At 48.6% G+C, this 26,221-nt stretch overlaps 1 protein-coding gene across 1 annotated transcript in view; it reads right to left on the bottom strand.

The window, feature by feature from the left end:
- Window positions 1-26,221, bottom strand: part of XKR6 (XK related 6) — a 207,129-nt gene that overhangs the window by 11,576 nt on the left and 169,332 nt on the right. The window contains exon 2 of the mRNA XM_054197416.1: window positions 12,794-12,990. Within this exon, the coding sequence (XP_054053391.1) occupies window positions 12,794-12,990 (197 nt within the window). The remainder of the gene's footprint in view (window positions 1-12,793; window positions 12,991-26,221) is intronic.

Here is a 26,221-nt window from a genome sequence, read left to right as displayed (position 1 = left end):
TGTACCAGAGACCATGTTAACAGAAACACTCGACTGCCAGTGCTTGGACTCTGGCACCATTTGCATTACAGGTATAGACATAATCTGTGCACAGTCCTCTGCCTATCACAAACATGGTCATATAATCCTCCCCATCACTTTAAAAATAACGTGGAAGACCTGTGGTCCAACTCCTGGAGATGGAGCCTCTCATATTATCAGATTTTCCACGCTGGGCTTTTTGGCAGAGTAAATTAGCCCAGGTGGCTGCTGTGTCCAGACAGATCTGGGGAGCCCAGATGTGGCAGCTAGAGCATAGGTAAGGGGTAATACAGATGTGCAGACAGCTTTGTGCCAGCAAAACGTTATTTTGGCAGTATAGGTTAATCCTTCTAGGAATTTGGTGTCAGCTATGCTCTCAAAGCTATGTGTGAGGAAAATGCCAGTGTGACTCTATTGCTATAGATAGATGGGCAAACCCCCCTTAAGAAGAAAAGCCCTCTTCTGAAAATCCCTCCAGCCACCAGAGTGTCTGATTGGAGTTAAAAGAAATTAACTTCAAAATCACACTTTTCAGAGGGAGCGATGCATGGCAGGCATCTAAGAGCAGTCGGGAATTTGGGGTGAGTTTGGTGAATAGTTTCAGTCCTAAAGAAGCTGGAGGCAACCACAGAGCAGAGGTGAAGGGGGACACCCAACGAGACCAATCTTTCCTTTGTAGTCCCTTTTGATGTGACATTATTTATGACATGTAGCTGCTTATTTTGAAATTGCTCCTCCATTTTGAAACTTCCCCTAAATGTTAAGAAAATATAAAGAAAAGAACTGACTGTCCCCCTCTGACCAAAAGCAAACAGTTCCACTTCAGTGGATGCTATTTTGAGGGTGTTAATATAGAACAGTTCTTCCCTTTGTGATTTTTGGCCAGTAAATCAGAAATCTCATTAGTCTTTCTGATGGTGTTTTTTGATGTCGGTGTGGGGCCACATTTGATGGTGTTTCCAACTAGAATAGCTGCTGTTATCACTTAAATTGGGGTTTGTGGAGCCTGGTAACCCACACCCCCAGCAGCGAGGACTCAGGCTGTCTTACACAAGTGCAAATATCTCTTCAGGATCTTCCCACAATGCCCAGGCGCATCCTTCCCCAGTGCCTCTTCCAAAGGGCATGCTGAATCTCACGTGGACAGGGCTGCATTAAGGCTCATAGAGATGCTCAGCACCAACAACTGTGTGCATCTCTGTCTCCTAATGCTGCACATACAGGAATGAGAGACGGTCTGGTCTGAGCCTGCTCTAAATTTATCCAGGTACCAATCACCTGGGCTAAATCTGCAGTGGAAATGTGCTGGGGGAGCAGCAGCCAGGATTTTTTTACTGCGTGGCCAGCAGGAGTAGGGAAGTCATCGTGCCTCTGTACTCGGCACTGGTGAGGCCTCACCTCGAGTGCTGTGTTCAGGTCTGGGCCCCACTGTACAAGAGGGACATTGAGGTGCTGGAGCGTGTCCAGAGGAGAGCTACCAGGCTGGTGAGGGGTCTGGAGACCAGGGCATATGAGGAGAGGCTGAGGGAGCTGGGCAGGTTTAGCTTGGAGAAGAGGAGGCTGAGGGGAGACCTCATTGCCCTCTACAACTCCCTGAAAGGAGGGTGGAGAGAGGTGGGTGTTGGCCTCTTCTCCCAGGGGAATAACGACAGGACCAGAGGAAATGGTCTGAAGCTGCGGCAGGGGAGGTTTAGATTAGATATCAGGAGGAATTACTTTACTGAAAGAGTGGTCAGGCACTGGAACAGCCTGCTCAGGGAGGTGATGCAGTCACCATCCCTGGAGGTATTTAAGAAACATGTAGACATGGCTCTTCAGGGCATGCTGTAGTGCCCAAGATTATTGGTTTGTGGTGGGGTGTTGTGTGTGGGGTTGTGGGTGTGGAGTTTAGTAGGTGGGTGCTTTTTTTTTTTTGTGGGTTTTTTTTTGGTGTTTTTTTTTGGGTGTTTTTTGTTTTTTTTTTTTATGTGGTTGGACTCAATGATCTCAGAGGTCCCTTCCAGCCACTAAGATTCTGTGATTCTGTGATTTTCTGGGCACAGTTTAGGTTGTTTGGAAATAGAGCACGAGAACTCTTATACGTGTCTATTTTTGTCAAAGGCTGTATGAATTGCCACTCTATTCAGAGTGAGATAGCCTCTGCGCAGTCATCATTGTAATTATAAAGACTTCAGTTAAATCCTGTTAATCTGAATGCCTTTAACTGCTGTCTTGGAATCGCGGTGAGAAAGAACCCCACCTGAATCCCCAAAAAGTCAACAGCTACAGACAAGAGGATTTGAAGCTCTTCAAGAGACCTCAAGAGATTTCACTTGAAATGCTCCACGAGGATGTCCTGACAACACCTCCAGCAAGGACAGGTTTTAAATCTATGCATGCAGAGCAAAATCCCTCTGTGTAGGCAATGTCACAGGGCAGTAGAATCTATCACAGAAACATGTTTCAACCTGCAAGGAACACAGCCAGCAGAGAAGAGTACAAGTCATCTCTGTAGACTTCCACTGCTTTTTCGTGGTGTGCTTTCTGGTTCCTCTTGTGCTTAGTTGCTTCTGACTTCAGCTCAAAAACCAGAGTAGCCTGAGCAGAGCCTTGTATCTACATGGCCATCAGCATGGCCCAGAGGCATTCAAATCTTACCAGGCACCTGAGATGGGAGCTAAGCACCACCACTAGCATGGATCTACCATGGAAGTCTAGGGACTAAAGACACCCAAGTATGACTGTGCTGCTCTTGTAGCCTCTTGGTTAGATGTGCAGTGCTGCATGGAGGTTGATTGCTGAGATATAGGGGTTTTTCCCTCTGCTATTTAAAATAGTCTTTCCCAGAGCAACAGGAGAAAAAAACCTGAATGTGTGATTACCTTAAGTGGGAAAAATAAGATGGCAAAATCCAAGAAGAGTTACTCTTGGAGGAAAAATCCTATTGCACATTCAACAGCTGGTTCTTTGTGAAGGACACTTTAGACGCAACTTTTAGCAGCCAGTTCTTTGCTCAGATTCTTGAGTGTATTGAATATCTTAAGAGACTCCAGCAGAGTCGCTCCCAATTTACACTCTGTAAAGATCAAAACGAGCCTCCTGTATTGAGATTTTTCAGACCTAATGATATTTGAACTCTACTGCTAGGAACCTTTAGAAGAGAAACACACCTTATGATACTACTGGAATGCACTGAAATGGGGAAAAAAAACCCCTTTGCTAAGGAAAACCACACATGGCTTGATTTAGAATAAATCTTTCCCCACCCATTCTGAATAGGGGTAGTTGGCATGAAACAACACAACTCTACAAACACATATAATATACTTGCATTTTGACACTGTACGTTTGATATTTGTTATCCTGGCATTCTTTTTTAATGCAGATGAATTCAGAAGAATTTAAATCTGCCTAGCACGAGTTGAAAGGATGTTGTAATCTTGCAGGTGGGACTAAAATACTCTGAAAAATAGGGGAGCACATCAGCCCTGGGAAGCAAAGCCCTAGGAGTTCTGCTGTCCGCTTCTGAACATAACCATGAGAATCTCTTTTTCCTAGCACAGGTCTGGGTTGGCTTTTGAACTCTGTACCAGGAGATCAGTAACTGAGCAAAGCCTAATTCTGTTGACTGATACATCCATGTCATTGTTCTGTCTCAGCCTCCAAACCAGGGTGGCCCAATCCAGACTGCTTGTTGGGAATCATCCTTGGCCCATGCTAACACCTGAGCCAAGTCTGGAAATTGTTTGGGTTGGTGCTAGCTGCTGTGGGCTACAAACGTGCCAAGGACTGTGATGATAACTGAGCCACGTAGATGATGAAGATCTGGTGTCTGTGCTCATGTTCTGATGTGTTTCAGCTTATTAGCATAGATGAAACCCAACAGACTCATCACCAGATTGAGGAAGCAACATCTTCTGCCAGGGCTTAGTGAAGGAACTTCCTGCTATAAATACAGCTCCCACGGCCAGTTCCTTGGAGACGAGGCAACATCAAGGCAGTGTTTCAGTCTGTGACAGTACCAAACATGGATCCTGCAAACCACCTCTGGCATGGCCAGGGCACAGAAAGTTTGCAGGCCATTAGAGAAATAACTTCAGCCCAGTTCTGGGAATGTTTTTGACCTGATGGGAAAGAGAAAGGAAACCCAACTTGGTTCACACTCACTGGCCAAGGTAAGAGGTCTTCATTCAGTGTGTTTAGAGAACGTGTCAGCAAGGCACACTTTGCTAACCTTACGGTTTGTAAGTCTTTGTTAATGTGTAGGGGGGCATTGGTGGAATTGTCTCGGCATAATTGCAGGTGAGGTGACTTGCCTCCTGAAAAGACTGAGCAACTTGACACTTGTGGAGAGTACACAGGGCTGGCATCATTAGAGTGAGTCTGGCAGAGCATTTCTGTGAGGGGGAGTGACAAAGCGACAAAAACGGATGTGGTGCAGCTGGTGCTGTCTCGCAGTGGGGTAGCTGAAGGCACCAGGGACACTGATTTCCAAAGATAACATCAGGAACCTGTTTCTTCCTCTGCTTCCCATGCTTTGTACACTCTGCAAAGGTCTAAGTGATGTGTAGCAGGCCAGAACTCAATGACATGCCAGCATCCACCAGTTAAGTTGTGCTCAGGTTGGCTCGTCTCTCCTGGGTCTCTTTGCCTTCTCGGAAGTTCATGTGTGTACAAGAGGGAGTTGAGACTGCCTCTTCAACAGGTTAATGAACATCACCTTCCCCAAGGACAGGCTGAGATCAAACCATGCATCCGTTCCCCTACTGCAAACCTCCGTTTGCACCTCAGGGTATTTCAGATATGGGCTTCTGTGACAGGGAAAACAGCCGTGCCTGGTGGACGTCCCCCAACAGTGAGCACCCATGCGAAGACATGAACAGGCTGAGGGCACTGAGAGCATGAGGTTGGTCAAATGCCACTTAGGACAAAAGTCATTTCAGGAGATTTCTGTTGACTCAGTAAATCGACTGCACTCCCAGACTCAAGACTGTCACCCTGAGCTAGTCATCTAAAATGACTGACAGTTTCTGAAACATGAAAGTTCCTTCCTTCAATACTCAGCAATTTTGAGCCAGTTGCATTAACCTGAACTGCTCCATCTACATCAGGGGTAGAAGCACAGAGAAGTCCCTGCCCAGCACCCGCCCTGCGTCTTCCACAGCTGTTTTGCACGTCTCAGTGGCTACGTGCTCCCTGTTTATCCAGAGCTAGCATGCTCTCTTGGATGCCTGATGGGAGCCCCAGACCTGCACACTAGAGCCACCTGAAGATGAAAATAGTTGAATTTCCATGCATTTTATTAGCCAATTGCACAGCAGCGTGCAGCCACCTTTTCCTGTGCTCTAATCACAAATCTGCCACAAGAGGTATGTCTCCAAGAAAGTCTGCAGCATAAAATTACCTGAAAAAGCTTTAATTTCCTGCCTGGAATCTGCTTGGCATGAACTTGCTCCCCAGGAGCCTGCAGCGTAGAGATCCTCCCCAAGACCTCAGGCTACTCAGACCTCTCCATCTGTGCCTCAGTTTCCCAGCTGGCCTGCAGCTCCTAGGAACAGCATGGACTAATGCTTGTGTAGAGCTCTGATGATGTAACCCTCTCCCAATGATTACCACAGCCTTACAAAGCCTAAAATTGGCAGCACTGGCCACCTGCCAGTACTGTCCTGTGAATGGTGACTCATCTTTTTTGGCTGTGGCATGTCATATGCGTGATGATGGCACGTGATATGGAACAGAAGGGTTTTCATCAGCACTCCGAAATAACAGAGCAAGAGCTATGGCAAGGTGGTGGATGGAGAAGCTGCAGGTGGGGATGGGCTAAAGGATGACATCTCTCCTTGGACTTGTTCCAAAGCCCATTGGGAAAAAAAAAAAGCTGTCACTGGCTTCAAAGGCTCCTGGACCCAGTCCTTCCCCACCGCGCTGGGACAATACGGCTGATGATAGGGCAAGCTTTCCCCATGTTGCTCACTGCCAGCATGCCTCGGGCTTGGCCTGCTCTCAGCATGCCAGAGCAAGACGTCCTGAGTGCCCACTGCCAACTGTGGAGATGGCTTTTTGATGCTGCTGAGAATTGGCCTGGGACCAGAGACTCATTTCAAGCAGGGCACCAAATTGTTATCTGTCATCCGGCTTTGGTGAGAAGGAGGGGACGGCAAGAACAGAGCCATATGCCCCAGTCTGGCAAAGTAACTGAGTCATATGAGTGGCCTCCCAGGCGAGCTGCTTATGTGTGTGGAGCTATCTGGGCATTTCGTAAGGTGCCTCCTTGGTCTGCTGATGAACATTTAAAGGGAAACTGTGGTTGAATCAGGTCAAACTTTCAACGCAGAGTACTCTTGTTCCTCCCTGCCAAGGCCCTTCAGCAAGCACACAATTGGTGAGGTCCTTTTCCCTTGCCCACATGGCAATGAGCAACTGCTTTTCTGTTCAAGCCTCTTCTGCCACAGGGAACCAAGGCTGAGTGATGGATGTCTCCCATTTCTTTTACTCCCCAAGGAAAGGCATGAGAGAGAGGGAGAAAGAATATGCCTTCAACCCCATGGGCAAAGTTTTAGCACCCTTTTTCCTTATCATCTGTCTCCCAGCCCAAGCCAAAGGCCAGACTGTGACTTTGGTAGACCTTTCACCCCGCCCCCCAACCCATCCTGTTACTGAGGAATCTATGAGGCAAAGATTTTTTAGGCATACATCGCTATTATCTTGATGGATCTTAGGATAAATACTCAGGTCAGAAAAGGCAAGAGGATTTCTCTTTCTGAAGGAAAAGGTCTTTGCTTGGACCTACATCGATGTCTCACCCATCCCAAATAGAGGGTGCAGACGACATGTTGATCTTTTTTGTACTGAGTCCTGTGGAATCTGATGCCTGTGTAGAAAGGGTCGAACCACGGCTTGTTTATGATGGGTATCTCTGGTTGTGGGACTCTGCACAAATGGGGACAATTTTGTGTAGTGAGGTCACAGAGAATTGAATTTGGGGTTTTGGATTCATGTTTGAGCACTGTTGGAATGTATATATTTTGTTAGACCCAAATTGAAAGACACCTGTGTAAAACAGGCAGCAACATCCCACAGCAAGCACTTTCCACTACACATGCTTTTCCATCCAGCGTGGCATCTCCCACCCATAGTCTTTTGTGACTGCATCTTTACTAAGAACCAAGTATCTGCAGGGATTGTTCTCCAGCCCTGGGGCCAGCAAGCACAGCCTGGCCCCATCCGTACCCCATCTCTTGCCATCCAAAGGTGGCCACATCCAACTGCCTGTTGGGAATGGTCCCTGGTCTGTGTTTACTCCCAAGCAGTCCTTGGGGATTTTTTGGCTCAGAGTTAGCTGGCCCAAGCCAAAACCACGTCAGGCCCATGCTAACAGGGCAGCAGCAGTGATGATAGCTGCCTGTTGCCAGTGACTGTCCACTTACACCCCAGAACTGGATTTCTGCTGGGCTTTCTGATGGACGTACCTGCTTGGCCCAGGCCAGCAGGAAGGATCTTGCACTAACTTCTAGTGTTCTTTCAAGGTTAGCAGTGCTACTTGTAGGATGAACTTTCAAATCTAATGAGTCTCTTCTCCACTCTCAGTGGAGACATGGGAATTTTAGTCTCTTTGGTTACATTCAGGCCAGCGCTTATCACATTTGAAAATCACGCCCTTGGGCAACTAAAGGCTGAAGGTTCCCTTTCTAACTTGGCTGCCTCAGCTAAGAAGGTTACTTTGATCTTTGAGGCCTGTGTAAGAAGTAATCCATTCATGTGTTGTCCTTTAGATATGGCCTTGGTTTTAGATCTCAAACCTTTCCTCAACAAGTCGTGGTGCCTTGGGATATTTCCTACCCTATGAATATATCTAACAGGACATTTCAGACAGTATGTAGTTCACAGCATATCCATTATTCACAGCATATTATTGGTTAACTACCAGCCTGTCATCGGGGGAAAATTAACTGAGAAATTTATCTCCACATTAGACTTAACACATCATCACCCACACAGGAATCCTCTCATTCAGGTGCAGGAGTGTTTAACTTGAGGTTGGCTCGTCATGAACCCACTCAGCTTGATGGGGAATGCCTTCCCTGGGCAGTGAGGGCAAAGGGTAACCCACCCCTGCTGCTTGTCCTCCAATACCTTGCAAAGACCAGTCAAATTTTCTAAACTGAGAGGAAAAAGCATCTTAGAGTGCCCTTGCAAAAAAAGGAGAAGCCCTGATCATAAAAGGCCTCCAGACATGGTACAGAAAGAGTGAGGACACAGTGAAACAGCTAGGACTTTGCTTTGGGAGGGACGAGATTTGGCTACATCATTTGCAAATGCCACCAGGCTATTTCTGCAGCCAACACACATCTGTAGCTGTCTAAAATCCCTTTTAGTGCCCAACTTGTATCACTCTGCTTAAAAAAGTGACCCTCCCCAGACAGGCTGAAGCTAACGCTGCTTTTTCTTGAATAGACGAGCAGCTTCAGACTACTTACTGCGGGCTGCAGGGAGTGCAGACACCTCGCAAAATCCCAGAGGTTTCAACAGGACTTTGCATAACGAAGGCTGACGCTGCAGATCTCTTTCAGATCAACAGCAGGGTTAGAGAGGAGATGGGCACAGCATCGGTGGACAGACAGCCCTCTTTTCTTGTTTTTGTAGGGGGAAACCCTGTGATGAAAACTGCAGCCTCACGCAGGCAAATTCCCAGCAAAAGCGTTCCGTAAAGCACTCGTGACACGAGTGGAAGGACATCAGTGGTTCGGCTAATGCTCATTAAGTCTTAAAGTAGGCATGTGAAAAAATTAAGTAAAAGGAACCCTCTTTAAGAGGGGATTTATGCTGAAAAACTGGAATCCCTCTCACCTCACTAACTGCCTTCAAGTTGGGTGTCTCCTTTAAGCTGGTTATATGTGCTCCTTCCCCCTCAGTGCAGAGGAAGAGGCACCTCTGCAGGGTGAAGAGGGTTAAGGATGGCTTATTCTGCAAGAACAAGGAGGATTATCTGCTAGGAGTGATTATGAAATGAAGATCTGGGTTGCTGGGCTTTTTTGGGTTGTCGTTAATATTATGCTTCTCCCCGCAAAATACACCGTGTTATCTAAATTAGGGGAAGTCCTCTGGCCAGTGCTGTCCAGGAATCTGGGAGAGATGGCCGCCCTTTCATCCATCCTCTCCTAAATCTCAGAGACAGGTAAGGTGAGTCATGGACAGAGTTGTGCCGTCTCAGAGTCCCACCACCTCCTTCTGCCTAACCCTAGGGGCAGGTCTAAATCACAGAATCACAGATTGGTTTGGGTTGGAAGGGATCTTAAAGATCATCCAGTTCCAACCCCCTGCCCTGGGCAGGGACACCTCCCACCAGACCATGTTACTCCAAGCCCCGTCCAGCCTGGCCTTGAACACCTAAATGCATCACCCAGGTTCTGTCTAGGTTCCCTGGAGAAAGGAGGGTGAACATCTCATCTCACCTCCTTCAGCCACTTTGGACACGGGCTGATCCATGTTTTGGAGACATCCTTCCTCCCTCACCTTCATTTGACTCTGGTTTGGACCCAGACAGCTGTGGTTGTAGCAGACGAATTGCGCGCAAAGGGCCTGCACACCAACACCAGCTCCTTCCACGTGCATATTCAGGAGCTGGTGTCGACCCATTTGTCCCAGCAGCCACAGCACAAAGTACTCCAGCTCAGGCTCTCAGTGTGCACCTTCCAGGTCAGATCTGCTCACCTGATGGAGTACACCGAGTTCTTACTTCTCTTCTCTCTGTGCTATTTTCTGCTCTTTCCCAGTCATTGGGCGACAGAAGCTAAGCTGGGATCTGGTCTGCCTTGTGCTAGGGATATGACGAAGGAACGAATCCTGACCTTCATAAAATCCCAAGGGGTGTTGTCCCAAACTTTACTGAGGTTGGGACTTGACCTCAAATTCCAGCTCCAGCACTTCTCTTGCTGGTGCTGTCAGACCACGCAGGAGATGCTAACTCTTGCGTGAGCAGGGGCCCATTAGTGAAACTTGCCTGTTCTTTGAGAGTTGAAGGAGCAACAAAAACAGGTTCCACTCAGCCCTTTCCAACAGGTACCTCTCAGGGTGAAATGGTTCTTGCACAGCATGGTGAGGCTTTTCCTTCTTCTGCCCACCCAATAGATAGTTAGCCTGATTGCATCCCCTTCTGCTAGTCCTTGCAGCGCTCCCCTGCTCACTGCAACCACAGTCGGCAAGATCAGCCCTTTCTGTCACCATGTTCCTAAACATCTCTGGAGGGTTTGAGCAAAGACATCCAGTGTATTCACTCTTCTTACCTCAACAGCTATCTTAACATGGGAACTAGGAGAAAAAAGCAAAACTTCCTGACAGCTATTTCAGTAACTCGTTTTCTAAAGCTCCTTAAATAGGAGAAGGAGACATTATCTGACCCATTAGGAGAAGACCGGAGCCTGGTTTGGCTTCCTGCGCTGGGCTTGGTATTGCAGTCTTAAGGGCAGGGAGCTCTGGGGCTTGGAGGAGGGATGTACGCCATATAAAATGGCAAATTGACCTTCTAGCACTAAGCACATCCATAAGAGGCTGTGTGAACCATATGGAAATAGCTGGAGTCAGGACACACTAGCACAGGCTGTACCTGGGTTTGTAGTCCCTGCTGGGGGCCGTTTTGCCAGTCCCTGAGAGCCGCAGCTGATACCGTCCCTGTTTAGAGACAGAACTGGCCTCTCCCTGTGACGAGCCACGCTCACATAGACACGATGAGCCAGGAGAGACTTGATTTGATTTTTAAACACACAGCCTCCCTAACAATACCCATCTTCCTTTGGCTTCTGCCTGCTTTAAGGGAAATCTTTGAGGCTCCCTTTCATAACGGCTCCTCTCAGCATTTAATTTCCTTTTACATAATTACGTGCGGCCGGGAGGAGGGGGAAGACAGAAGCACCGCCACCGGCACGGAGGAGCTTTAGGCAACCTTGCACCTGAGTCGGGAACGCCGAGCCAGCTCTGCCGCTCGTATCCATCAGCAGCGCCCGCCGCTCGGCACGCAGCCCCGCGATGCACGACCGCATCTCTGGCACCGGCACGGAGGGAGGGCAGGGAGAGGATGCACTGGGGACCCTGAGAGCTCGGCTGCTGGAGCGTGGCAGGCAAAGAGCCCTCCAGGGCTCGGGGAGGCAGGCGGGGACGTGCATTGCCTTGGAAGAGAGCGCAGCTTGGTCGCTGTGGTGGAGGAACGGAGGAACTGCATAGCTGAAGAAGGGGAGGGAGGTGGGGGGGGGGGGGTGCTGGAAAATGATGCAGCTTGTTCGGTGGATTAGGCAGCCATGCCTGGAAGTGGCAAACTGAAAGAGCCGCAGATTTGAAAGCCTAGAGGGATTATTCGGCCGTGTCGTCTGACTTGCAGCACAACAGAGACCAGCAAACTTCACCCCATGCTTTCTGTAGCAAGTCCAACAATCTGCATAACGCCCTGGCAAGCCTCTTAGGTTATGATTTATGCATTTTTAGTAGGGTTAATAACGTTGGAAGCAGCAGGAAAAGGGTGCTGGCAAATGTGAGCAGTTCCAGCAGGAGTTATAGAAAAGCACGTTCATCATGTCAGCACTTTGGAGGCCTGGAGAGCTTGTGATGATAGGTTTCAGAAAAAAGTGTGCGCAAATAGGAGAAGGGAAGCCTCTATAAACAGCTGTGATGGACATGCTTAAAGTATGGAGGAAGGGGAGAGCAGTCCGATTTACCGACGCTCTACATAGTGGTGACCTTGGTTGGTTCAATCAGCAAAATTTAACCCTGAAGAACTGCCCGGTTCCAACCCCAGCCCCAAGAAACATCTCAGGTCTGCCAGAAATGGCACGCCACAAACAGGCTGCCTTTAGGAAGCTGAGTGTCATCCCTGGTGTGTGAATTGAGCAAGGGCTGAATAACCCAGCAGCTCATCAGCTGATACCACTGTTGGTCCTTGGAAAGGACAATTCTCCCTCAAGCTGGGGACCCTTTGGCAACCAGCATTCCCACGGGCATGGGCTGGTAGAGCTGCTCACCCCAGGGCTGGGACAGGGGCATATGCCTCTTGACTGGGGTGGTTGCCCCAGGCTCAGGACATCACTGCAGCAAAGGACATAAAAATTGGCAAACTCTTCTCTGTGGTTCCTTCCAAGCCTCTGCTCATCTATCTACCTTTGCAGCGATACCTGTGCTACAACATCTCTGCCTCTGCACAGTCCCCTCCATTGCCTTCTCCCCTCTCTTTTCTTGTACTTGTTGAGAACCACAGTACCAATGACCAAGCCTTAATTCCTGGGAACTCTTCAGAAAAGGTCCTGCAGCTTTTATCTATAAAACCAAGCACCTTATACTACACGTCACACCATCAGAGCATTGCACAGGCATTGAAGCATTAGTCCTCGCAACACAAACTCAAATTTGGCCAGTTTTATCAACCTACTTAAGAAAGGAGGGAAACTGAGGCAGAGAAGGGTTGCATTTGCCCAGTGTCAGGCAGTAAATGAATGGCGACACTTGCCACCGCAGCCAAGACTGCCAGCCTTCTCCTGATAACACCATCATTTCGTTAGACTGGACTGGGTGTGGAAGAGCTGAATCTTGTTTTTCCATTGATACTGATTTTTTTCTCAGTGGAACGAGCAGAAATTTTACCCAGCGAACGCAGCGCGGAGCTGGAATGAGATTTGTCCCAAGTGGCAGCCCCTTACACGCCAGGTTGCGTAGGGCGGACAGTTAGCAAAACATCCATTGGCAGCTGAGCATGGGATCAGAGGGGAGAGGCCGGGAGCATGGGGAGGGGGGGACGAGGGAGGCCACTTACATGGTAATGTTTCTGCACGGTTCTTTTGGATCATTATGCAGAGCTGTAGCACCAGTTGAGGGGCGCTCTCGAGGAAAGTTTCCAGGAGGCGCAACATATTTACGTCTGCATATTCGTACATCATAGCCCAGTAGAAACGCCGCTGGTGTTCCTTCCGCCTCTGGCTCTGGATCCCCAGGTACATAGTTCGGATATACCTGCAGGAAACAGGAGGAAAAGCCGAGCATGAGACTTTGGCGTGCACCAAAACGCGAGGGGGACAGGGCTGTGGGCCAGTTGTATGGGTAGAAGGAGGCTGGCTGAGTAAAAGGGAGCCTGGAGTGTCTACACAGCTCTAACACCATCTCCTGCAACATTTTGTACTGCAGGAGTGGGAAACCTTTCCTTGCAGCACCCAAATGCGAAGCATGGGGGCAGGAAACGCTCATGAAACATTTGCACAAGAAAACAACTCACTCACTTTGTTCTTGTGAAGAGAAAAGAAGCTACTTGACAAATGCTGGTCATGACACTTGGCGGTGGCTTGACAGATCGTCTAAGCCCCTGCAGCACTGTAGTAAGGAAATTTCCCCATGTACCCCAGAGATTTTACCCCATTTCATCACAGGTAGAGCAATGAGACACCACCTTCCCCTTCAGCACGTGTGACCCACAAATGCAAAAGACCACAGCTTGCTACTGGTCAGCTATTGAGACTTTGGGCAACGTTGGACTAGAAGGAGGTGTCTCATGCACAGACAGGTACTGTTCTGTCGTCCCTGTTTCCATATCAGATGTGCAAGGAGACCTGCAAACCTCACTCTGGGGGACAACTTCCCGTCATGGAACATTTGGCCAACCTTTGTAAATGGAGCTGATCAAATCAGGGTAGCTCAAGGTGCCTGGATGTCACAGGAATCATGGCATTTAAGAAAGGAAGCATCTCCTAACAGGGTCCTTTCTAATGCTTGGTGATACTAATGATCTAATATTTGGTGTTTTTCATTCTCAACCTGAGTGGTGGCTGTAACCTTGTGCTCTGAAATTTGGGATGGGAACCATTTCACCTAATGCTGACCCTGAAGTTGGTCATCTGAGCTAGTCAATGGAGAGAAATGTCCCCTCCTGGGACTGTTCATCTGTCCCACCTCAGATGCCAGCACGACAGAGGACTGAAGTGCCTTCTGGAGGCTCTGGGAGGGGCTCACAGCACAAACTGGGGTTTCGCCAAAACGATTAGATCATTCCTTGCCACTCGGTGCGAGATCGCACAGCAAGGAAGAGCAGAAGGAAAGGACATAAGCTTCGTCAGCCTCTATATCCCCAAGTTTCACCCAGGGACAGGGAGCTGGGAGAGAAGCAGAGGTAGCTGAGCAAGCCCTGCCCTTTCTCAAGCACCTTGTCCTTCCTTCCCGTTCGCAGTTTGCAAGCACAGAAGACGAAAAATCCCGAAAGAAGACGCAAGGACACAAAAAATGACGCAGGAAAGCCACCAGATGGGGCTCGACACTCGAGAAAATGCTACGGCAGTCACATACGACACTGGTGACACTGGTGTGACATCCCCAGCAGCGTCCGAGTGGGGTAGAAATGCCCGCTGACCACCTGCCCTCTCATGGACACCAGGCGTCCTCCCACTCCCCAACATGCCCAAGGCCACCGCCTGTACTCGGCATTTCCCTGAAAGCCCTCAGCCCCAGAAGCTGCAGGATGATACAGGAATCCTGCCTTTTCTTTATGCATGTGAGAAATTACACCGGAAAGGCAAAGCTGGGGAGAGTGGCTCAAGGAGAAAGCAGAGAACAAGAGCATGCAACTGGTTTTTATAATAACAACTAAACAGGGCCACCAAAAACCAAGGTGGTGCTGCCCATAAGGTGCTGCCCATGGGCAAAGACAGCATCACCTTTGCCAAACTCTTTCCACAGAGATATTCACTGAAGCCATCTTGTAGTCTTGCACGGCCTCCCCTTCCCAGGAGCTCCCATTCCTGCTAGTACACGAAACCTAAACTCCTTTTCTGAAGGTTAAGCCACTAATTTATCATCATCCCAGCCATGGACAAGGAGAATTTATTCATTTTCACCCTGCAGCAGTCTTTTACCTGTCTGCACATAGTTACCATGTAAACCTTCAGTCTTGTTTTCTCCAGATTAAAAAACCATCAATTTCTTTCAGTCCCTTCTCACAGTTCACATTTTCTAGACCTCTGCTCTTCCACATTGCTGTCCCCACCAGCTGTGTCTGGGTTTTGCTTATTTTTAAGACTGTCTACTTTTCCAAGCACTCTGGCTTGGCAGAACCAAACTATAACAATGTCACTGAGTCACTAAAAAAGATAGATTAAGAAGAAACTAACAGAAGGGACACCACGTCCTGCAGTGATTTCTCCTTGATCTCTAGAGATTCATCACCATCCACACAGTAATGCCTTGGTCTTGTCTCCATCAATGGCCAGAACAACGGCAATGACAGCAACACCAAATTCTCTTGGCTGTTGAGCCCACAGCCTTTTGCAAAGATCATCCCTAATGTGCCCCTTCCATAGATGGGGAAACTGAGTCATGGATCACCCAAAGGGCTCTCCCAAAGTCCTCCGAACAGGTGGGCAGCAGAACCCAGAGAGTTTAGTGCTGTCCCCAGTCTCTAACCACCATAACACAAACATATGAGTGCAATCACAAAATCACAGAATAGTTGGGTTGGAAGGGACCTTTAAAGGCCATCTAGTCCAACCTCCCTGCAGTGAGCAGGGACACCTCCCACCAGACCAGGTTACCCAGAGTCCCGTCTAACCTGGCCTTGAACCCCTCCAGGGATGGGGCAGCCACAGCGTCTCTGGGCAGCCTGGGACAGGGGCTCACCACCCTTGGTGTAAACAATTTATTCCTTATACCTACTCTGAATCTCCCCTCTTTTAGTGGAAAGCCATTACCGCTTGTCCCACTGGAACAGGCCCTGCTAAAACATTTGTCCCCATCTTTCCTGTAGGTCCCCTTTAAGTACTGGAAGACCACAGTAAGGTCTCCCCAGAGCCTTCTCTTCTCCTGGCTGAACCCCCCCAGCTCTCTCAGCCTGTCCTCCCAGCAGAGGGGCTCCAGCCCTCCCAGCATCTCCGGGGCCTCCTCTGGCCCCGCTCCAACAGCTCCGTGTCTCTCCTGTGCCGAGGCCCCAGAGCTGGAGGCAGTAAAATACTGCTCTGCCTGGTGATGGTCCTCCACACTTCCTTGATACTGTAAAGCCCAGCTCTGCTCAATTTGGTCTGTGCTGAAAGACACGAGAAGGACAAACCTGTCTCAATCTAATTGCCACAGGGGACCATGACCTCAGGAATCCCTGGGCATAATTTTGGCCAGCAAAAGGTCGCAGCCTCCCAAATGAACGGTGCATGAGCAAAACAGCTCCAACGACCATTTGCAGCTGAAGGGAAATTAACTTCTCTTTGTACTTCCAGTCCATGCAAAAATATGGTGCTCTGTCTTTAGCATCCTTCAGACCCAAATCTGATGAAGGGGGGAAAAGGAGGACTAAAAATGCATTCCTCCTTGAGGCCAGACGACTGTTGAGTTTTCAGCAGAGAAAGTGCGAGAGTAAGTGGGAAAAGCAGCATTTCTGCCTGGTAGGCTTTCAACAACTAATAAATACCTGTCTAATTAATCAAGATAAAATTTCACCCAGCTGTAATATTGGTAAGGCTTAATCCCATTCCTGAACACGAATGTACAACACTGGTGTAAGCAGTTTTATTCCAGTATATCTGTTTCTTCTTTGTGGTATTTTATTTACTTGTTTAAGGGCTTTTTCCTACCTTTACTAACACTGGTTAAGTGTAGACAAATGCTGAAGAAGAAAAAAATCAATGTCATTTCACCTGAAATTTGTTGTTCTCGGTCAAGTGGTAGCAAACAGGATTCTATAATTAGACTTTCAAATCCATATTGAGGCCTGATCTTCAATCTTGAGCAACACGATGCTTCCTCTTATGTCAGTGAAAACCATTCACTGCTCTGTGCTTTTGAAAATCAGGCTAATTTATTTATTTAAGAGCTTAATTTTGGATACAGGAGCCTAACATTGGGCTTTTTGTTTTTTGAATGCTGGCTATTTTTATATACGAGTGCGTGTATTTGTGTGTATGCATGTATTTTTAGTTCTAAGTCCCACTATGGCTTCAAGAGATAGAACTAATTTGGGGTTGGGAGGGGGATTTGGGGTGATTTTCTTTAAATGCACAAAGGATTGGCTGTCCCCTCCGTTCTGGCCGGGTTCCCAGAATTCCTGTTGGTATAATTACCCTCACGCTTATTTACTACGTATGTCGCAGTAGCACACAAACCGCGCGGGGCAAAGTCACTGCTGTCCCTGCGCCAAACCATGTTTTTAAGGAGCCAAAGCCATCAGCTCCAGAAATGTGGTCAAATAACCTCTGGAGAGAGCCCCAGGATGCCACCAGGAGGGAGAAGATGCTTCTACTGTAAAAAAAACCACCTTACCCTAAGTGCTGTGGAAAAAGATGCTTCATGTGGATGGCAGAGGCTGCTCAGCAGTCTCAGCAAGGACTGTAGCAGAAATGTCCAGAGACAGGATTTTGGAGTCAGAAGCTCTGTCTATACCATTAAACAAAGCAGACCAAAGACCAGCCTTTGTCCTTGGCCAGCTGGCATGACTCAACTCCACGTGGAGTCCATGCTAGTTGGTCTTGTCAAAAATTGCCACGGACTGCACTGACAGTTTAACAGGGTGAACTATTACAGGATTGTGCCTGTACATTGGCACTGTTCGATTTACAGAGGTGGCTCTGAAGTGTAGGAGGAAGCCTCAGGCAACACACTGGCTTGAAATGAAGAGGATGCTGAGGTGTAAGAGGGTTGCAGGAACATGGAAAGGCACATCAGCACAGGCCCTGGGCTATGTTTCGAGGGAAGAAGAGTCACAGAATCCCAGACTGGCAGGGGTTGGAAGGAACCTCTGGAGATCATCCCGTCCAACCCCCGGCCAGAGCAGGGTCACCCAGAGCAGGTGGCACAGGAACGCGTCCAGGCGGGGTTGGAATGTCTCCAGAGACGGAGACTCCCCCACCTCTCTGGGCAGCCTGTGCCAGGGCTCTGCCACCCTCACAGCAAAGAAGTTCCTCCTCATGTTTAGGTGGAACTTCCTATGTTCAGTTTTGTGCCCATTACCTCTTGTCCTGTCACTGGGCACCACTGAGAAGAGCCTGGCCCTATCCTCCTGACACCCACCCTTTCAGTATTTATAAGTGTTGATAAGATCCCCCCTCAGTCGTCTTTTTTCCAGACTGAAAAGACCCAAGTTCCTCAGTCTTTCTTCATCAGAGAGATGTTCCAGTCCCCTCATCATCTTGGTAGCCCTTTGCTGTCCCCTCTCCAGCAGTTCCCTGTCCTTCTTGAACCGGGGAGCCCAGAACTGGACACAGCACTCCAGGTGTGGCCTCCCCAGGGCAGAGTAGAGGGCGAGGATGACCTCCCTCCACCTGCTGGCCACACTCTTCTTGATGCACTCCAGGATGCCATTGGTCTATCCCACACAACCACCAGCTGGCCAAGGTCAGTAATCTCAGACTATATCTACAATAGTCAACAAAGGACAGGGGTCTGACCACTTGTCCTGAGGCCAATGGGCCAAGACTGACCACAGAAATGAAATCTCTCATCCTCCAAAACCAGGTAGCTGCCTTCATGCTCAGTATTGAGTTGATCCCTGGCTCCTGTGGAGTCCCGGGCCCTGCCCAGGTTATGATTACTTGGGAGAGCGCTTGTAAGTCTTGACCAATCTTGTGATTATATTAAAAATTTAGTGTCACGATGAAGTTACGGTGCCCATGAGCAGGATTTGAAATTGCCTAGTTTGCTAGTATAGGTATACGGAAAGACGGAAAGGAATAGGATTTGAGGTACCCAGACCTCTCCCAGCAACACCAGGTTGGGAAACTCTTCTTGACCAAGCACAGCCAGGCCTAGTACTGCTTTCAGAGAAGAAAACCCAGGCATGAAAAATGGGAAAGCATGCTTGAGAGGGCACAAACAGACCTCTAGGGAAAGGGGGAGCTCAGAAAATTAACTCTGCTGAGTAGGTGTAAACTTATGCCTGCAGCACCTTACATGCCCCTTTGCATGGGAAGGATTTATCAAGACCAGGAAGGCAACAGGTACACCACCCTTCCCAGCATCTCATTAACCTCATCTGCTTCTCTCTGGACAAACCTACTTTGCCATGGCACTACAGGAGCGTGGTTATGTCCTAGGTGTTATGGTAGCAACGCACATGGTATGGATGGACACCATCTCCCTCACCATCCATCCCACGCACCAGCTTTCTCCCTGGTGCTCACTCCTGGAAGAAGAAGGGTGGGATGGGGTGAGTTATTCATCTGATGGCTCACCCTCCTGCTGTCTCCTCCGCGGGCACTTCTGCTAACTCTTGCAAGGGACCATTACCCTTAAGCACTAGAGGGTGTTTACAGATTAAAAGCCCACTCCTTGGAAGGGAGGAAATGAGGACGTGTGTAACTGCTCGGATGGAAGGCTTGCAGCAAAGGCTGCCTGAACGTACCCTTAAAAAGAGGTTATGTAAGGCCAGATCTCAGCTGGAGCAAGCTGGCATCCACAGGGCTCTAGCAATTTACACCAGCTGCGGCTTTGGCCCGCTTTTTTAATTTTAATGAATTATTTTCATTCTAACAGATATAAAAAGGAATATAAGATGCAGCGCTCGAGCAACAGGGGAGCATGAAAGTAAAATGCTGTCTATTAAAAAAATCAAAATCAAACTTACAGTTACCGTCACAATTAAGGTGCTCAATATCGACATTTGTTACTGACTTTTTTCTTCGCCATAATGTTGCAAGTTAGCGATAAGGATTCACAGATGGATAATTATTGTTCCTAGTTCGAGTATCAAAGAAGCGTCTATGGGCCCCATCCAGGTGCTGATATACCACAGCTTTGTCTGGCTGCTTCCACGGCATCAAACTCCTCCAGAACAAGGTGCTGCATCCAAACCACCTCAGGGGAATGGTTCCTGGCCTGGGCTAATCCTCAAAGGGTGTGAAAGGCTCATTTACCCCATTGCTGGTTGCCTTGGGCCAAAACCATGCTGGGGACTGTTGCTAAACTGGGGAAGATGGCTTGACATCTCAAAAGCAAGAAGGGGCACATGAAATCTTCTCATAGGACTAAGCAAGCAGCGCACAAAGCCTTCCTTTAACCCAGCATCCTCATACGTCATCCCAACCACATAAGACTAAATCTCTCATCATTTTGATGGGCCCTTTATTTTCAGGATCGGGATTCTCAACGCTTTCTGAGATCTTGCCACTTCTGGCGCTTCTTGATGTGGTTTATACCCAAGAATAAATAAAATGCAACAAGAAGTGTGTTATCATAGAATCGTAGAATTACAGGGTTGGAAGGGACCTCTGCCAGAGCAGGGTCACCCAGAGCAGGTGGCACAGGAACGTGTCCAGGCGGGGTTGGAATGTCTCTAGAGACGGAGACTCCACCACCTCTCTGGGCAGCCTGTGCCAGGGCTCTGACACCCTCACAGCAAAGAAGTTCCTCCTCATGTTTAGGTGGAACTTCCTATGTTCAGTTTTGTGCCCATTACCCCTTGTCCTGTCCCTGGGCACCATTGAAAAGAACATGGCCCCATCCTCCTGACACCCACCCTTTCAGTATTTACAAGTGTTGGTAAGATCCCCCCTCAGCCGTCTTTTTTCCAGACTAAAGAGACCCAAGTCCCTCAGCCTTTCTTCATCAGAGAGGTGTTCCAGTCCCCTCATCATCTTGGTAGCCCTTTGCTGTCCCCTCTCCAGCAGTTCCCTGTCCTTCTGGAACCGGGGAGCCCAGAACTGGACACAGGACTCCAGGTGTGGCCTCCCCAGGGCAGAGTAGAGGGGGAGGACGACTCCCTCCACCTGCTGGCCACACTCTTCTTGTTGCACCCCAGGATGCCATTGGCCTTCTTGGCCACAAGGGCACATTGCTGACTCATGGTCATCCTGTTTTCCACCGAGCTGCTCTCCAGCAGGTCAGCCCCAACCTGTCCTGGTGTGGGGGGTTATTCCTCCCCAGGTGCAGCACCCTACACTTGCCCTTGTTGAATTTCATATGGTTCCTCTTTGCCCAACTCTCCAGCCTGTCCAGGTCTCTCTGGATGGCGGCACAGCCTTCCGGTGTGTCAGCCACCCCCCCAGCTTTGTGTCATCAGCGAACTTGCTGAGGGTGCACTCTATCCCCTCGTCCAGGTCATTGATGAATATATTGAAGAGGACTGGACCCAGTACTGACCCCTGGGGAACACCACTCGTCACTGACCTCCAACTAGACTCTGTGCCCCTAATCACGACCCTCTGAGCTCTGTCTTTCAACCAGTTATCTATCCACCTTACTGTCCATTCATCAAGCCCTCTCTTCCTAAGCTTCCCTATGAGGATGCTGTGGGAGACCATGTCGAACGCCTTGCTTAAGTCAAGGTAGACCACATCTACCGCCCTCCCCTCATCTATCCATCCAGTCACGCCATCATAGAAGGCTATCAGATTAGTCAGACATGATTTCCCCTTGGTGAATCCATGTTGAGTACTTCTGATAGCTTTCTTTTCCTCCACATGCCTTGAGATGACGCCCAGAACAAGCTGGTCCATCATCTTTCCAGGGATGGAGGTGAGGCTGACTGGCCTGTAGTTCCCCGGCTCCTCCTTCTTGCCCTTTTTGAAGACTGGAGTGACACTGGCTTTCCTCCAGTCCTCAGGCACCTCTCCCGCTCTCCAGGACCTTTCAAAGATGATGGAGAGCAGCCCAGCAATGACTTCCGCCAGCTCCCTCAGCACTCTCGGGTGCATCCCATCAGGGCCCATGGACTTGTGAATATCTAATTGACCTACCTGATCCCTCACTCAATCCTCCTCAACCCAAGGGAAGTCTTCTTTCCCCGTTACTTCCCCCAATGCCTGGGACTCCTGAGGGTTGGGCTGAGCAGTAAAGACCGAAGCAAAGGCAGCATTCAGTAACTCCGCCTTCTCCACATCCTCCATCACCATGGCTCCTGTCTCACTCAACAGTGGGCCCAGAACTTCTCTGGTCTTCCTTTTGCCCGCAATATACTTGTAGAAGCCCTTCCTGTTGAGCTTGACGTTCCTTGCCAGGTTTAATTCCAAGGCGGCCTTGGCTTTCCTCATTTCATCCCTGCTTGTGTTCATTGTGTTCATCAAGTGTTGCAGTTTCTGCCCTCTCCTGCCCAGTAAACATGCTTCCGTGTACAACTACCTCTTATTTAGTTAATTGCTTCTATCAGCTCCTATTAAACAATTAATAATCTCCACTCCATGCCTTGTCTTGCTTCTTGGAGGAGAATGTTGCTGAACACAAAACAAGCTTATTCCATGCCTTAGAGATGCCTAAAAAACTTAAATATGCAGCATGACATCATTAATGAGCTCTGTAGACTAATAGGTCATGGAGGACACTGTGTTTCTTCAGACACAGAGTTTATTGTCATCTCGGTGCTTAACTTGGAACTCCAATATGAGATTTTATCCACTTTCTAACTTATCCCAATATCACTGCGATCCAGGATCAGGCTTAGGAGCCGCTCACAACTAGATTACACAACAGTGTTTTCATCAAGGTGAGAAAATTGGATTACTTGGCCTATATTAACATTTTTGAGTTAAACTGTACTGTTGGCCACTTCAATCGCTTTTCATGTTTTCTAGCATCCAGACATTCCTGTTAGGCTTGTTATTTCCTTATCCCTGCTTGAAAACTTCCCTGTGAGTCAGATTCTCAAAAGCATTAGCCAAGACCTGTTCCCTTTAAAGCCAAAGGGTCAAGTTGAGTCAAACTTCCTGAATACCCCTAGTTCATAGACACGATAACAACCACTTCAGGGAAAACACTGGCTTTTATGTGAATTTGAAACCCTATTCTTTAAATACACGTATTTGAGAGGGGATGATACTTGAACATCCATTTATATTAGAAAGTCTTGCTTTTTTGAAACACTATTTGCAACTGAAATATCTACTAGAAAGAATGATAGTGCCAGTCTTCTGCTGTGCAGGAGAAACTGTAATAATTTCATAGTCTAAGCCAGTTTAAAGCTGTTTTAAAGCACAGATGGCTTTACTATACGCCAACCACGCAAGAGGCATCCGATTTATTTTGTAAACTGTATATTGGGGAGGAGCGTATCATAGAGTGATAGAATAATTTAGGTTGGAAGGGACCTTCAGAGGTCTCTGGAGCAAGCTTCCCCTCCAACTTTGAACTCAGAGAAGGCTGGTCATGGCCTTGCACAGTTGAGTTTTGAAAATCTCCAAGGATGGAGACTCCACAGTCTCTCTGGGCAACCTGTTCCAGTGCTTAACCACAATCATTGCAGATCATTTTCACTATTTAAAGGAAGCCTACAAATCACCCCCTCCTTGAAAAGAGTCAATTTCATCAAATAGTTGGAGAGAGGCAATAAAATAACGACGCTGCAGGATTTTTAGGATCCAGTTCCTGTAGCTTTGATGTTTGTAGCCTGATTTAACTTGTGGCTGATCATTTGGGGACTCTGATATACAAAACAGGGAGCTGTGGTTGATAACTTCAGAGTAATGTTCCTGCATTCTCTGAAATTACAACTTTGGTTGCAATGCCAGCCAAATGGGACATATACCTGTCTCGCCTCCTCTGGGACACCGTCCCTGGTCTTTGTTCAATTCCCTTTTTACTGGTGGTTAAGCAGATATTTGAGACTGTGAGAGCATATGGCAGAGCTGCAGGTGTGCATTTCATGCTTCTGGCAGATACCAGGGTCATAACTTCCAGCAGATGCATGGGGCAGAGAACTGGGGCAAGGGCATCACTGCAGCTACAGCTCCAGAGGCCAAAAACACAAGAGCTGCCCATACCTGTGTTGCCCAATCTGGGGGATGTCTCCGGGATTCATCTTTGTGACTATTCTCCTTTCCTAGCTGCAGAGTAGCTCTCTCTGACTCACAGGCTGAAAGATCGCAACCAGAGGAAGAGAAACAAATCAGAAGAAAACGCTAGCCCTAAACAGCGCTGTTGTCTGGCACTAATTTGTCAAACTTTCCCAAATCTGGGCCGTTACTGAAATATCCATGCTTAGCCAGAGCTGGGCCAGCATTTCTTTATTTGCAAAATGAACGTCATTGGTATATTCATTACAACCCCAATTTTGCAGGCAGCTCTGCCCAGGCAGCCTCTCCTTGCCTGTGTGCCCATGGGCTGCAGGACTTCCCTGGATATCCAGGTTGCAGAATCCCCGTTTCTAGATCTTTGCTCATTAAATCAATACAGCATCGGAGAATAGCTTTGTAGTGGGAGCCACTACGGTTTCGACACAGGCTCGTAGAAATCATGTTTATGTTTTTACTTGCCAACTATTTTGCGAGGCGTAGAGTCCTAAAACAGAAAAAATCCCAAAGACCTCTCCCGCGCCAGGGTATGACAGCTCTTTTCTGACTTTAATGTGGGAAGCATCCTGCATAAAGGAGCAGGCAGGGTAGCAGGGGCTGCTGGAGAGGGTATCGAAGTGACGGGTGGTGCAGAGACATGTCACAGCATCTATCACACGTGGGATGGTCTTGCATCCCAGCACTGAGCCAAGTGCTGTCTTTTATCACAGATTCCTCCCCCCCTCAAAATTAGTAATGAATACTTAAGTCCCAGTCCCTTTCCTATTTTACACACACTTATTTACTTAAAGTATACTCCGACACCTAGTGCCATCGCCTCTGGCAAAGCCTTCTGTTTTAAATCAAAGCTGTTAAATAGCTTTACACAGAAAGGAAAAAGTTGAACTCAGACTGAATTTTCACTTCAAGTGTGTTTGAGCTAATAGGGTTTAATGTCAGGGCTCTCCTTTTGGAAATAAAACTGGTCCCAGTCCAGTCAGCCTTACAGGAACAGATGCAGCCGAAGGCCTTGAAAGAGAGCGGAGGTCTTTCAAATGACTTGTCTTGGCTCCAAGCAAGGGAAGTTTCAGGGCAAATCCAGAGAAGTGCCTGAGGGCTCCCAAAATGTGAGTATTCAAAGGCATGATGCTATAGGGACACACGGGAATAGCCACCTCGCCCTTTCTGTAGGACGGGACACTTAACCCATATGGTCTTGAGAGGTGACTTGGCATCACATGGGCTCACCAGAGGCACAAGATATCTCAGGAGAAGAGAAGTTTGCATTGCTCTGGGCAGGGGCAGTCAAAGACAGGGACACATCTTCATCTCCTCACGGCTGTCTGCAAGCCTGCAAGACACCTTGGTGGAGGATGCAGAGGAGCAGAGGGGAAAGGAACAGCTTTAACTACCTGTGAGTCCCCTGGAGCTGGAGACATAATGTGGTGGGTTTCTCTTCCAAGGGTTTCCCACCTCCTGAGGGATTTAACAAGCCAGTTCGGGGTAGCAGGTCCAAAGATCAGAACAGAGACTGCAGGTTGCCGGGGCCTAAACCCTCAAAAAGTGATGTGGCTGCTGGGGAAGACCAGGGGTTCACGTCTCCCTCAGGGAGATCAGGGAACTGATACAGGAACCGATATGGATTCTAGGCTAGTATTCACTGAATTTACAGTATTTACTCTCCCCCAGCCTTCAAGGTCACTGATGCTGAAGCAGGACCTGAAATCACTAGACAAGACTTTTCCTTACAGCAAAGCCTCTCCTAACCCCCACGGACGGTGGCTTTGTAGAGCTGAGCAGGTGGATGTTCAGGAGACACTCTGCCAGTGAGAGGGGTTTTTTTAACACCACACCAGAAAAACACCAGGTTTAGGGGGAAGAGGAGAAGTCTAGGGGGAGAGGACCCTGCCAAGGAAAAGGGAGGCTGATTCTTGAGGACCTGTTGAGGATGAAAAACAGCCCCTGCCTGCTGCAGAGCTGCCAGGGTCAGAGCTATAGGCTTGCTGCTGGCTGCAACATGCTCTCCCCACCGCTTGCATCCCTTTCCTGGCACACACCACTGCAGAGCAAAGCTTCAGAGCGCCCTGCGGCCAGCAAATCCTCCGGGGGCTGCTCAGCAGCGATCGCGAATGCTGGGGTCCACCCCAGGCTTGCAAGGGATGGTCACGGACCCGGGACTATACATTCGGCAGCACATCCCCAGCTCATCTGTGCCGCAGGGGTCAAAGGCATCCTTGGAGCAAGGCTCCCGACGCAGCGGCTTTGCACAAGGGTTGAGGCTGTCGCCTTCGTTTTGCCATCCGTTTGAGAAGAAGGAGCTAAAAATTGGGTGAGCGCCTGTGAAATCCTGGAAGAACAGCCTCAGATCCCGGCTATTTTTAGTTTCGCAGAAGCTGCGCATACATTAGCAAGGGTCTGCCTTCCTCTCTGGGTGCGCACGGCTCTGAGAAATCACACGCCGTCCTCCCAGCCTGCCAGGAAAGAGTTTAACCCTTGTCATCTCGCCACAGTCGGCCCCATCC

Source organism: Rissa tridactyla, chromosome 3 (genome assembly GCF_028500815.1).
Source record: "Rissa tridactyla isolate bRisTri1 chromosome 3, bRisTri1.patW.cur.20221130, whole genome shotgun sequence".
NCBI classification, from domain to species: domain Eukaryota; kingdom Metazoa; phylum Chordata; class Aves; order Charadriiformes; family Laridae; genus Rissa; species Rissa tridactyla.
This window is presented reverse-complemented; position numbering and strand designations above follow the sequence as displayed.